The 13,159-nt window shown below is 44.7% G+C and overlaps 1 protein-coding gene across 1 annotated transcript; it reads left to right on the forward strand.

Annotated features, from left to right (window-relative positions):
* Window positions 1–344: 344 nt before the first annotated feature.
* Window positions 345–7,614, forward strand: LOC142189555 (granzyme A-like). Its single transcript, XM_075262167.1, has 5 exons — window positions 345–393; window positions 2,267–2,417; window positions 4,736–4,880; window positions 6,147–6,407; window positions 7,444–7,614. Exons 1-5 carry the CDS (start codon window positions 345–347, stop codon window positions 7,612–7,614), a joined length of 777 nt encoding a protein of 258 aa, XP_075118268.1.
* The last annotated feature ends 5,545 nt before the right edge of the window (window positions 7,615–13,159 follow it).

Consider the following 13,159-nt stretch of genomic DNA (forward strand, 5'->3'; position numbering starts at 1 on the left):
GTGACCTAATATTCCAGCTCTATGTTTGGACAGTTTTCATCAGAATTCTGATAATATGAAAATTGCATTATAAATCATTTTCGTTACATAATTCTGTATTCTAGTTAAAACTTTTACACCTGAATAGTTGTAGTGACTATTACTTAAAAGCAACTTCTGCCTCCATATCTTATCTCAGATAAGGCAGCTGTGCCACGTGTAACAGAGATGATGTAAGTATTTTACAGGAACCGAGCTTTACAGTTTATAAATAGGGGGTCCAGTATACAATTTACATTCAGAATATACCAGTGGTAAAAATTTTGCCTTAAGTTCCTATAACAAAGGGGTTGATATACATCATGATGTGTCTGTTCCACGTCTTTCTTGCAGCCGCCATTGTGGTCTGTGATGGTAAGTGAATGAGTTTTTTTAAATACATTGTATACGGTAATTATTACATCGATTGTAGTGTTTGCATCAAGGGAATTTTTAATATGTATAGAATATTTATTTTACATATATATTTACCTTAGGAACATAGACCGGCTCATATGTTTGTTTTTTTTATAACTTTTTTATTCTAGTTATTCCAATGCTGTGTCTTTTTCAGTGATACATGGGGCTTTTCTTTTTCATTGTCGTTTTTATTTTTGTATGTTTTTTATTTTTTTAATTTCTGAGTGAAAAAGGAGGGAAATTAGTCTGTTTTGCAAATTTTTTCAGTTATTTAAAAAATAAATAAATAAAGTTCCAGCGATTTTTATATGGGAGACCCGTACTTTTGTGTCGCTTGGATGGGGCTAACGTCAGTGATGTGGGCATGGTAGTAGCGCAATTTTTTATTTTTGTTTTTATAAGCTTTATATTGGTTGCTCTAGAGTATTGAGTGCCCAAAACTTACACATACCGCTGGAAAATAATAACTCATACAATGTCGTCTATAGAAGCATATTCCAAAAAACCAATATAAATTTAGCGATTACCATATCAAATACCTAATCACTTAGACGCAAAATTGCAGCTATTTGTCTCTATTACAGCGCAAGCGATATGATGGGTGGAATTTTTTATCCCATTAATTTTTTTTATTATTCACACATATTTCATATTTCTCTGGATCCAATTCTGAAGTGGCAGGCAGAAGTTAGAGCCATATAATATAATGAAGGAATTTGGTGCTTGAAGCCACCGCCTTCCACAAGTTTGGTCTTAGGCTGGAGATTATAACTTGGTCTCCACTCAAAATGGAGCACATTTATACATTTGGCGTAATTGCGCCTTTATAAAGGTCTTTCTCAGCCCCACACAGAGATCCTTTGCACATTGTATTTTGACTAAAAAAGGGGCAAGAAATGCACAAATGCCCTCCAGTCCATGGGCAGCGTAAAAGAGCCCATCATGTTAGAAAGCATTAAAAATGGGCAATTACGCAATTTTTTAGCAATTACAACTTTTTGAACAAAAAAGGGGTAAAATGCACATGGCCAAAAAGGCACATCTAAACTAACATGTGCACAACATTTAACAAGCAGGTGCGCTTACATCATAAATAGGGACCACAGTAAAACGAGTCTAGAAAAAGGTGCATCTGCGAAGAGTATGGCCAAAAAAAGGGACGAATGGTAAATAATCCTCATTCGGTCAAGTGTGCATATACTGTTAAAAATATATACTGTAATATACTGTTAAAAAATCACGCAATGTTTCTTCCAAGCAGATTTTGCCTATTGGCTGCGCAGCGTGTGGTGTTGTATTTGCATGCTAAGGTCATATGCCTCGTAGTCATACTGGGCAAGAAAGGGAACTCCCCGCGCATTTCAGGTCTTCTGTCCAGAGTTCCGTTTCCGATCACCCGCCAGTCTGGGGATACAAAGCTAGTGCCACAAATGAAAGCTAGCTTCGCAAACCTTGGCGTGTATTTTGAGAAGGAAGTTGAACGTGACACTTGTGTGGATGGGGTCACTGCTATTAGTGGCCACGGGGGTTTTCTCCAAAGCTGCCAGAAGGTTGCTGGGCAAACCACTAGACCATGAGAATCTGCTATAACTTGTATTGCACTTAAGAAACTGTTGTTATCACATACTGTGTCCAAGGAACTGCTTTTAACTCCTACTGTGCTGCAAAACTGCCTGAAGTGAAATACTGCTGATAACCCGACTGGCGACTGACCATGTGCTTCCCACGACCGGAGTATGGAGAAACTTGACTGCCCTGAACTTGGGCCACAACAACGAAGGGCAGGTTCCTAGCCCATTACAAATAAAGACTAGTTATCCTCTTATAGGGGCCCGGATGAAAATAATAAATGGAGATGAAGTGGCACCACATTCAAGGCCCTACATGGCCTTCATAGCTACTGTCCAGGAGAATGTGACAGCGTGTGCTGGAAGTCTCATCAAACCCAACTGGGTGTTAACTGCAGCCCACTGTACAACGTAAGTACCGTACATCATATTTTCTAGTATTGTTCTATTTTTTCATTATCTACCTATTCCTCCAATATACAATACTGTGCAAAAAGTTTTAGGCAAGTGTGGAAAATGCTACAAAGCAGGAACACTTGGAAAAACAGAAGGGTTAATAGTTTTTGCACCGTACTGTATATAATGTTAGTATTACACTATTTAACTATTACTTTCTATCTGAAAAGTCAAAGGACCCTTCTCTTCAGTTGGCTCATGTGATTCCTTCCTTCCTTCCTAAATCCTTCCCTTCTTCCATACATCCCTCCCTCACTCCCTCCATCCATCCATCCTTCCATCCATTCATCCATCTGAACTATTGCTCTATGTTGTATATAGAAAAAAGCTGAATGGATTGATTTATAGTTTGCACAACAAGATTTAATATAAGTTGAAACTTATTGACTGAAATCTTTGCTCTTTCTATGCCGAGGAGTCCAGTGCAGTGAGAGCGCCCCCTGGAGTCCTAGTCATAGAAATAGTAGATCATCTAAGCAGTAAATTATCCTACTAATATTAAAGGTGAAAGTTTGTGTATTTGGATGTTTGTGGGTTTGTGTGTTTGGATGTTTGTTCCTCAATCACACCTACACGGGCAAACGGATTGGTCTGAAATTGCGCACATACATACTTTGGGTCCCGGATTGAACGATAGGCTACATGGAATTCCCGTACACCACCGCAATTCACTCCCCTGACCGATGCTTTTCACTGTTGAATTTGCTGCAGGACCTGGGACGCTGTAGGACCTGGGATGACGTCATCCCAGCCCTTTCAGGAGCTCACCTGGTTGGGTGCTGCTTCTCTTTGTGGGCGGAGCTATCAGCCGCCCACCGTCCACAAGAACATGGCGTCTCTCAGAGGTACGGAGCGTCCTGAACAAGCGCCCGTATTCTGGGGCAGCGACAAGTGCATACGCTGCCCCGCCTGTGTGGCCTCACCACGGGCCCGCAGTGCTCTGCTGCGGCCGGGCAGGGGGTCGCCTGCGCCCTGCTCTGGAACGCCAGCTTGGCCAGCTGTCCCGCAGTGGCTGTGGTCTCTCGGGACACTACAAGTCCGTCAGGGATGTTGGCAGGCCAGTCTACCCTCTCATTTGCCCATGGGAGAAGGCCTGTGATGACAGGTGAGTTGGGGGACTTTGACAAGGAACACGGATGGGGTGTTGGGGGTGAGGAGGTTGCCGGTCCAGTGGGGGACGTGGGAAAGGGGGGCCTGGGCAGGTACACCCGGAGGCCCCTGGGAGGGGCACGGGAACAGGGCCGCCACTCCCCCCACAGATGGCATGGGGCCACATGGCTTGCACAGGCACCCCTATAACGTCGGTGCCTGGGAAGCCCGGGGTGTAGTGAGGCCGGGCCCACAGGTTGGTAGGGGGAAAGGGGCCACACGGTCAGCAGGGCTTGGGGGGGGAAAGGGGGCACGGCGTAGGTAAGACGGGGGAAGGGGGCATGGGGTGAGGGGAAAAAAGGGGCATGGGGTAGGTAACACGGGGGGAAGGGGGCATGGCGGGGAGGGGGCACGTGCCTGGAGGGCAAAGGGGCACGGGGTAGGAGGAAGGAGCGAGCACATGGGGGAGTGGGTAGGGAGAAAGGGGGGTGGCGGGTGCCAGGGTGGGGCCCCAGGGGTCCATGGGCCCCCAGGTGTAGGAAGGGCCCGCTGCGGACACAAGGCAAAGGAACAAGCCTGCGCGGCGCTACAGGTGGGTCACACAGGGGGTCAGGGTTCTGAGGACGAAGTCGCAGGTACTGCTAGTATAAAATATTTTCCCATGTATTATATATCAATCTACTCAGCTCCTCCTGCTCTATAACATGCTGGCTGCAGACAGGTTTCCTTTACTATCTATATAACTATCTATTTGTCCTCATCTTATCTATTTCTCTCATATCTTTCTATCTATCTATCTATCAATCAATCTATCTGTCCTCATCTTATCTATTCTTCTCATATCTATCTGTCTATCAATCTACAGTATCTATCTATCTATCTATCTATCTATCTATCTATCTATCTATCTATCTATCTATCTATCTGACTGTCTGTATCTATCTATCTATCTATCTATCTATCTATCTATCTATCTATCTCTCTAAGCTTCTTCTGAGATCACATGTATTGAATATTATATTCTACAACTCACATAGATATAATCTGTCTCCACCATCTGCTACATCTATACTTCCTCATGAGGTTACAATACTAACACAATAATCAGTATTAATATAAAACTAGCTAGTATAGATATATAAAAGAATAAAGAGTGTAAAATGTTTGTCTCTTATATTTCTTAGGGAAGTGGATGTAACTAAGGTTATTCTTGGAGCCCATTCCTTACAAGAAAATGAAAATGAGAAACAGATACTAAAGGTTATTGAATCGTTCCATCCCCCACTGTATAACAGATCAAGAAAGCGTTTCGACATTAAGCTGCTTAAGGTGAGAGTCTTCTGCTGTGACCATTATGATATTTACTTGTGAAAACTTCAACTAACCAGCTACAGCAAGTATTCCTTCATGTATGGAGACCTCATAGAGGTGCATGAGGCCTCAGCAGTACTTCTTTATGCCTCCTCAATATAGAGGTGCCTGAGGCCTCTGTCATACCTTCTCTATATAGAGGTGCATGAGGACTCTAGGCTACCTCTGTAAGTCTCCTCACACATGGAGGCATTTGAGGCATCAGCAGGACCTCTGCATCCCGTCTCATATATGGAGGTGCCTGAGGCCTCTGTGGTACCTCTGTATCAAATCAAATCAAACAAGTTTTATTGGCACGTCCGAATAGATATTTGGCATTGCCAAAGCTAGTAAAGTGTGGGGGGGGGGAGTTGGATTCGGGTGGGTGAGTGGTGGGTATGGGGGGTGGGGGGTTGGTTTGGGGTATAACAGTCCGTGGAGTCTCGTCTTCCTCTTAGTTGGTGACGGCTATATGGGGAGGTGGGGTGGGATGGATGGTTTGGGGTATAACAGTCGTATGCCTCCTCACACATGGAGGTGCCTCAGGCCTCTATACTACCTCTGCATCCATTCTCACACATGGAGGTGCCTGAGGCCACTGCAATACCTCTGTATGCCTCCTCACACATGGAGGTGCCTGAGGCCACTGCAATACCTCTGTACATCTCCTCACACATGGAGGTGCCTCAGGCCTCTATACTACCTCTGCATCCATTCTCACACATGGAGGTGCCGGAGGCCACTGCAATACCTCTGTACATCTCCTCACACATGGAGGTGCCTCAGGCCTCTATACTACCTCTGCATCCATTCTCACACATGGAGGTGCCGGAGGCCACTGCAATACCTCTGTACATCTCCTCACACATGGAGGTGCCTCAGGCCTCTATACTACCTCTGCATCCATTCTCACACATGGAGGTGCCTGAGGCCACTGCAATACCTCTGTATGCCTCCTCACACATGGAGGTGCCTGAGGCCACTGCAATACCTCTGTATGCCTTCTCACACATGGAGGTGCCTCAGGCCTCTATGCTACCTCTGTACATCTCCTCACACATGAAGGTGCTTAGGGGACTCTATAGTCCTTCTGTATGCTTCCTCACACATGAAGGTGCTTGGGGCCCCTAGGGCAGTGGTTCTAAACTTGTGGTACATGTACGCCAGGGGGTACGCCATGTGATTATGTGTGGTGATTATTTTTTATTGCCGTTTATTTAACATGATTTTCACTCCTTTATTCAGTTGGATCAGGACGCTCAGCTTGGCACTGCTGTGAACATTTTGCCGCTTCCCGAAGATGGGGAAGATGTCGCAGCAAAAACCATTTGCCAAGTAGCAGGATGGGGACAGACTGAATCCACCAAATTCTCTGACACACTGAGAGAAGTCGACATCAGTATTTTTGATAGAGAGCAATGCAAGAAACAGTGGAGGCACAAATATGTCATTACAGATAATATGATATGCACCTCTGTTGGAGAGGACAAAAAAGACACATGCAAGGTAAAGGCCACCATGAAGGAAATTGTGGTAGCTAATGGTATGGAGGACTACAACCAATGGGTGCAGTGGAAGACCAAACCAGTGTCCATTGCATCACTGCGCCAGTCCCCATTATTATTGTCTCTGGTTCCAAAAGAATCTACCAGACTTCTGATAATTTTACTGACCGATGGATCAGATTTCCATTGGATGAGACCATTGTCTTAGTCATAATGGAGGACATTTATTAAAGGGGCTTCCCACTTTTCAATATTGATGGCCTATCCAATATTAGATCTTAGAGGGTCTGACAGCTGATATGATATGAGATCTTGTGGTAGCCAAACTTCTGGGAGTCGCGATGCTCATGATTTGTAAGTCTGTCCAATTGAAGTCTACAGGACAGAGCTGCAGTACCTAAAGTTGTCGCTACACTTTGTACAGCCAGTGAGCAGCGTTCTGGGAGACTACTATTGGACATCCCCTCCAGCTCTAATATTGATGGTCTATCCTAAGGCTACATTCACTTGACCGAGCTGCAAAGCAGCTATAATGTTTAATTTTTCATGGTCGTCTTGCACTCGAGGGGCACACGTTCCTCGAGGATTCTTCATACACTTGAGTGTATGGAGGGGTTCGTGAAAATGGGCAAAAGTAGGACATGACCTTTATTTACTGTTGTGTGTATATAGCTTTAGGATAGGCCACCAATATTAGAAAGTGGATAACCTCTAGTTTTCACATTTCAGAACAGGGTGCTTGTGGACTATATGGTGGCACGTGAGAGTGGTATGTGTGCGCCTCCATATGCCACGGTGCTACATAAATATGCTCTCTTAAGAGAGTCTAACCACGTACTATACATCTAATAAAATATACAATATATCTATCCACTCTATCAACATTTATTCCATATGCCTAAGAGGGTACAGTGTAGGCCCAGTGATATCAATGGGTGCCCTATTAGCGCCATAATACAGTCATGAGTGGGGAAATTGCTAACTGCGTTTTCTTTAGTAAAATCATTGGTTCATATACGACTGTGTGTTCTCTTCAGGGCGATTCTGGAAGTCCTTTGATATGTGGAGGAGTTTTTAGAGGAATCAGTTCTTTTGGGTACCAACCATGTGGAACTCCGCACACCACCAATGTCTTCACCCGTCTGAGCAACAACATCCTCTCCTGGATCCACAGTATACTCAATGATAAAGATCACCAGAACAAATAAAATAAAAATTCATTTCAATACTGAATGTAAGACTCAGTGTCTGACAACATGTATGCAAATATTAAAAGATGTGAAAAACATTCCTGGGCCCCATTTTTTTTATATTCGTTACTTGTGCCCACCATTGGCTTTATGGTAGTTTTACTTAAAAATATCAAGGGAATTCATCATTCTACTAACACTAACATACAAAGCCATCCACAACCTGTCCCCTCCATATATCTCTGAACTAATCTCCCGCTACCTGCCCACACGTAACCTCAGATCCTCCAATGACCTCCTACTCCGCTCTGCTCTCATCCGCTCCTCACACAACCGTCTCCTCCCGTGCATCCCCCATACTCTGGAACTCCTTACCAAGACACATAAGACTGACCCCCACAATCACAGGCTTCAAGAAGGCCCTGAAGACTGCGCCAGTTAGGCCAACTTGGTGGCCAAAAAAACTCTGCATTTTACAGGACCAGCAAAATAAAATGGATTTAATTCATCTCATCCGTGCATTGCAGAAAAAAAGATCTGCGGAAAAGCTGGGTTTTGGAAACGTGTGTGTATTTGAACAACGCAGTAGGTTAATTTTAGCTGCAAGCATTTTGCCTATATATTTAATAGGGGTAGAAAAATCACAGAGAAAAATACAGCAAAAACTTTATTTTTTGCAGTTTTTTTCTACGGAGTTTTTTTTAGCTGCGTTTCACTACGTACGTGCACCTTAGCCTCAAGTTACTCCATAAAGTGTTTTTTTCCCTACATGTTGACATAGATGTCTTTGTAATTTGGAGGAGATTGGATGCCCGCTCTGTGTCTTGTCCAAAATTGGTGCTGTCATATTCTTTCCACAACAGTTCCGGGGAAATTCAATGTGGTTCGTGGCCAAACAAAACTACGTTTTTTGCAGCTTTCAGTATCAGCCGGCGTAACTAAAGGCCTTATAAAGTGCTGCAGGTGGGTTTATATCTGGATCCAGACAGGCTCCCATTAGATACAGGATTGTATTCCTGGTACTTACTTCTAAATTCTAAATTCATATTTCCTTAGAATTATAATTTAATTGATAAAACTTTGTGGTCTCTGTTGATTCACCCTTGCTGTTCCCCTTAAAGCAATGACTAATACAGTGACTTGCAAAAGTGTTCATACTTGTATTTTTCACAATTTGTCGCCTTACAACCACAAACTTAAATATATTTTATTGAGATGTTAAGTGACAGACTAACTCAAAGTAACCGATAATTGTGAAATAGAAGGAAAATGATACTGAGTTATCAAAATTTTAATCAAATTAAAATTTCAAAAGTATGATGTGCAAAAGTCTTCAGCCCCCCTATATCAATACTTTGTAGAGTTGCCTTTTGCTGCAGTTCCAGCTTCAAGTCTTTTGGGCTCTGTCTCTACCAGCTTTGCACATCAGGAGATGAGATTTCTGCCCAGTCTTCTTCTTTGCAGCCAGATTGGATGGAGACGTCTGTCAACAGTGATTTTCATTTTCACAATAGGATTTAGGTCTGGACCAAGGGCGTAACTACCGGGGTAGCAGCTGCCGCAGGGCCCGGGACATTCGGTGCCTGGCGACAGCCGCTACCGCAGCATTTTTTTTTAATAAGCCGTTATTGGCTGGAGCTACTCCAGACGGTAACGGGCCACTGCCAGGATCAGAAAGTATCATTGCGGGCCCCCAAAACACTATTATTATACTCTGAAAAGACCCCCGAGTATAATGATCGGAGGCCCAGGGTTGGTGAGGAAACATAAAAAACTGTTACTCACCTCTCCGGGCTCCAGACAGGCTTCAGGCCTAGTTGTGTGACGTCCCTGACGTGACATGACCGGGGCCTGCGTCCCGGGTCATGTGACGTTCCGGAAGTCATTGAAGATGGCTGACACCACCAAGGAGTGCAGCGGAGCCAGAGAGAGGTAATTAATAAAGATGAGCAAGTAGTATTCGATTGAGTAGATATTCGATAGAATACTACGATATTCGAAATACTCATACTCATTCGAATACTACTCGCTATTCGCAGTAAAGATTCAATTCAGAATCAGCGTTGATTGACCAAATGCTATACAGTGTATAGCATTCAACGAATCAACGCTGGTTATGCAGCAGGCTCGTCTTTGCTAGTCGGGAGAGCTTGTGGTTATGCGGGAGCTGACTATGTATTCATAGGAATACATTGACCAGCGTTGACTGGCTGAATGCTATACAGTGTACAGCATTCGGCCAATCAACGCTGGTTCTGCCAGAGGCTCGTCTGTGAGGAGGCGGAGTATAAGATCGTACCACAGCAGTCTCCATTGTGGTCCGATCTTAGACTGAGCTCGTCACAGACGAGCCTCTGGCAGAACCAGCGTTGATTGGCCGAATGCTGTTCACAGTTTATTAAAAGTGTTTTTTTATGTTGGTATCCCCGCCCCTGGGTCTCTGATTATTATACTCTGGAGTCTGAAAAGACCCCAGAGTATAATAATTGTTCATGGGTGTCCACTATGGGGCATAATACTGTGTGCAGGGGCCAATATGGGGTATAATAGTGTGTGCAGGAATGCAATGCGGGGGAGAGAGGGGTGTTCGGGGGGGCCCATGCCAAAAGTTCGCCATGGAGCCCCGCCATTGCTAGTTACGCCACTTGTCTGGACTGTGACTGGGCCATTCTAACACATGAATATTTTGTGATATAAACCATTCCTCTGTAGCTCTGGCTGTAGGTTTAGGGTCATTGTCTTGCTGGAAGGTGAATCTCCTTCCCAGTCTGAAGTCTTTTGCAGCCTCCAACAGGTTTTCTTCCAGGATTGTTCTGTATTTAGCTCCATTCATCTTTCCATCACCTCCGACCAGCTTTCCTGTCCTGCAGAAGAAAAGCCTCCCCCAGTATGATGCTGCCCCCTATGTGTCACATTGGGGATAGGGAGTTCAGGGGGATGAGCAGGGTTACTTTTCTGCCACACATATTGCTTTGCATTTAGGCCAAAAAGTTCCCATTTGGTCACATCTGACCAGAGCACCTTCTTCCACATGTTTGTTGTGTCTCCTATATGGCTTGTGATAAACTGCAAACGACTCTTCTTATGCCTTTCTTTCATCAATCTTCATGATGTTGTTTGTTCACTAGTGTTCTCTAACAAACCACTGAGGCCTTCACAGAGCAGCATACCTCCCAACCGTCCCGATTTCCGCGGGACAGTCACAATTCCGGTGACATGTCCCGTGGTCCCGGTTGGAGGGAGGTATGTCCGATTTCAACTCAGATCTGCGTCCAGAGGACGCAGATCTGAGTTGAACACATACGCGGCTGAAGCAAGGAGCTGAAACAGGTCAGCTCCTTGCTTTGCCGCTGAACGCCGCCTACTAGCTTGTAGACGCGATGTGATGACGTCACATCGCGTCTACAACTGTGCGCCAGTGAGAGAGAGAGGCGCGCAGAGAGCAGCGGGGGAACCAGGAGAAGGTAAGTATAATGTGGAGGTGGAACGTGAAACTGGGGGCAGATGAAGGAGAGGACGGCATGACACTGGGGGCAGAGATGTAGGGACATGAATCTGGGGCCAGAGATGGGGGGACATGAATCTGAGGGCAGAGATGGAGGGGACATGAATCTGGGGGCAGAGATTTGGGGACATGAATCTGGGGGCAGAGATGTGGGGACAGGAATCTGGGGGCAGAGATGTGGGGACATGAATCTGGGGGCATGATGGAGGGGACATGAATCTGGGGGCAGAGATGGAGGGGACATGAATCTGGGGCAGAGATGTGGAGACATGAATCTGGGGGCAGAGATGGAGGAGACATGAATCTGGGGGCAGAGATGGAGGGGACATGAATCTGGGGGCAGAGATGTGGGGACATGAATCTGGGGGCAGAGATGTGGGGACAGGAATCTGGGGGCAGAGATGTGGGGACATGAATCTGGGGGCAGAGATGTGGGGACAGGAATCTGGGGGCAGAGATGTGGGGACATGAATCTGGGGACAGAGATGTGGGGACATGAATCTGGGGGCATGATGGAGGGGACGTGAATCTGGGGGCAGAGATGGAGGGGACATGAATCTGGGGGCAGAGATGTGGGGACATGAATTTGGGGGCAGAGATGGAGGGGACATGAATCTGGGGGCAGAGATGGAGGGGACATGAATCTGGGGGCAGAGATGGAGGGGACATGAATCTGGGGGGAGAGATGGAGGGACATGAATCTGGGGGCAGAGATGTGGGGACATGAATCTGGGGGCAGAGATGTGGGGACATGAATCTGGGGGCAGAGATGTGGGGACATGAATCTGGGGGCAGAGATGAAGGGGACATGAATCTGGGGGCAGAAATGGAGGGGATATGAATCTGGGGGCAGAGATGGAGGGGACATGAATCTGGGGACAGAGATGGAGGGGGGACATGAAACTGGGGGCAGATGAAGGGTGTATATGAAACTGAGGGAGAGATAGAGGGGGGACATATAATTTACGGGTGACTGTAGGAGGATTATACAGTGTGCGGGCACATGAAAACTTAATGAGAGTGGGCGGAGTCAACACAAAGTGGGCGGGGCTAAATTTGTCCCTCTTTCGGTTCTTCAAAAGTTGGGAGGTATGGAGCAGGTGTATTTATACTGAGACTACAATACACACAGCCAGACTCTATTAACCCATTAAGTGACTACTGAAAGCAATGGTGTACACTGGATTTAATTTAGGTGTATCAGAGTACAGTGGGCTGAATACTTTTGCACGTCACACTTTTCAGATTTTTATTTGAATAATATTTAGAAAGCCATCATTTTCCTTCCACTTCACAATTATCTGCTACTTTGTGTTGGTTATCACTAAAAATATCAAGAAAATACATTTAAGCTTGTGGTTGTAAGGTGACCAAATGTCAAAAAGTTCAAAGGGTATGGATATTTTTGCAACCCACTGTATATGGGTATTTTCACACCACGTGGACAGAAATAAGTAGCATTTCTAATATTTAAAGCAGTGTTTCCCAACTTTTTCAGACTTGGGTCACCCCTAGAAAAAAGTGTATGATACCACTATGACCCAAGTCTATGATTCCAAGACATCTCAGAATGTCATCATGATTCAATGAGACATTACTAGATTTTTTTGGTAGCTGCCAGAAGAGGGCAGTATAAGTCACCTACTCAGCGAAAAACAACACCCAAAATATCTGAAACTGAAAATTAAAAGTTTTATGTACCCCATAAATGACATCAATAAAAAGTAAAGCTCATCTCACATAAAACAAGCCTTCAACCAACTCCATTGATGAAAACGAAAAAAAAAAAGAAAAAAGAAAAAAAAAAGTTATTACAAAATAAACCAAATGAATTATTTCAAAAAGGAATATTGAGCAAAGTGAATAAAGCACGAAAAAATGTATGTAGGTTTGGTATCACCGTAATCATACTGACCAATAGAATAAAAGTGTGTTATTTATTGTCTATGATGCATGGTGAAAAATTTATAATGTAAAAAACAGTGTGAACATTTATATTTTTTCTTTTCATCCCTCTCAGGAAGGGTTAGAAAAAAATAGTCAATAAGTTATAGGCAT

The sequence above is a fragment of the Leptodactylus fuscus genome, chromosome 1 (assembly GCF_031893055.1).
Source record: "Leptodactylus fuscus isolate aLepFus1 chromosome 1, aLepFus1.hap2, whole genome shotgun sequence".
NCBI lineage: Eukaryota > Metazoa > Chordata > Amphibia > Anura > Leptodactylidae > Leptodactylus > Leptodactylus fuscus.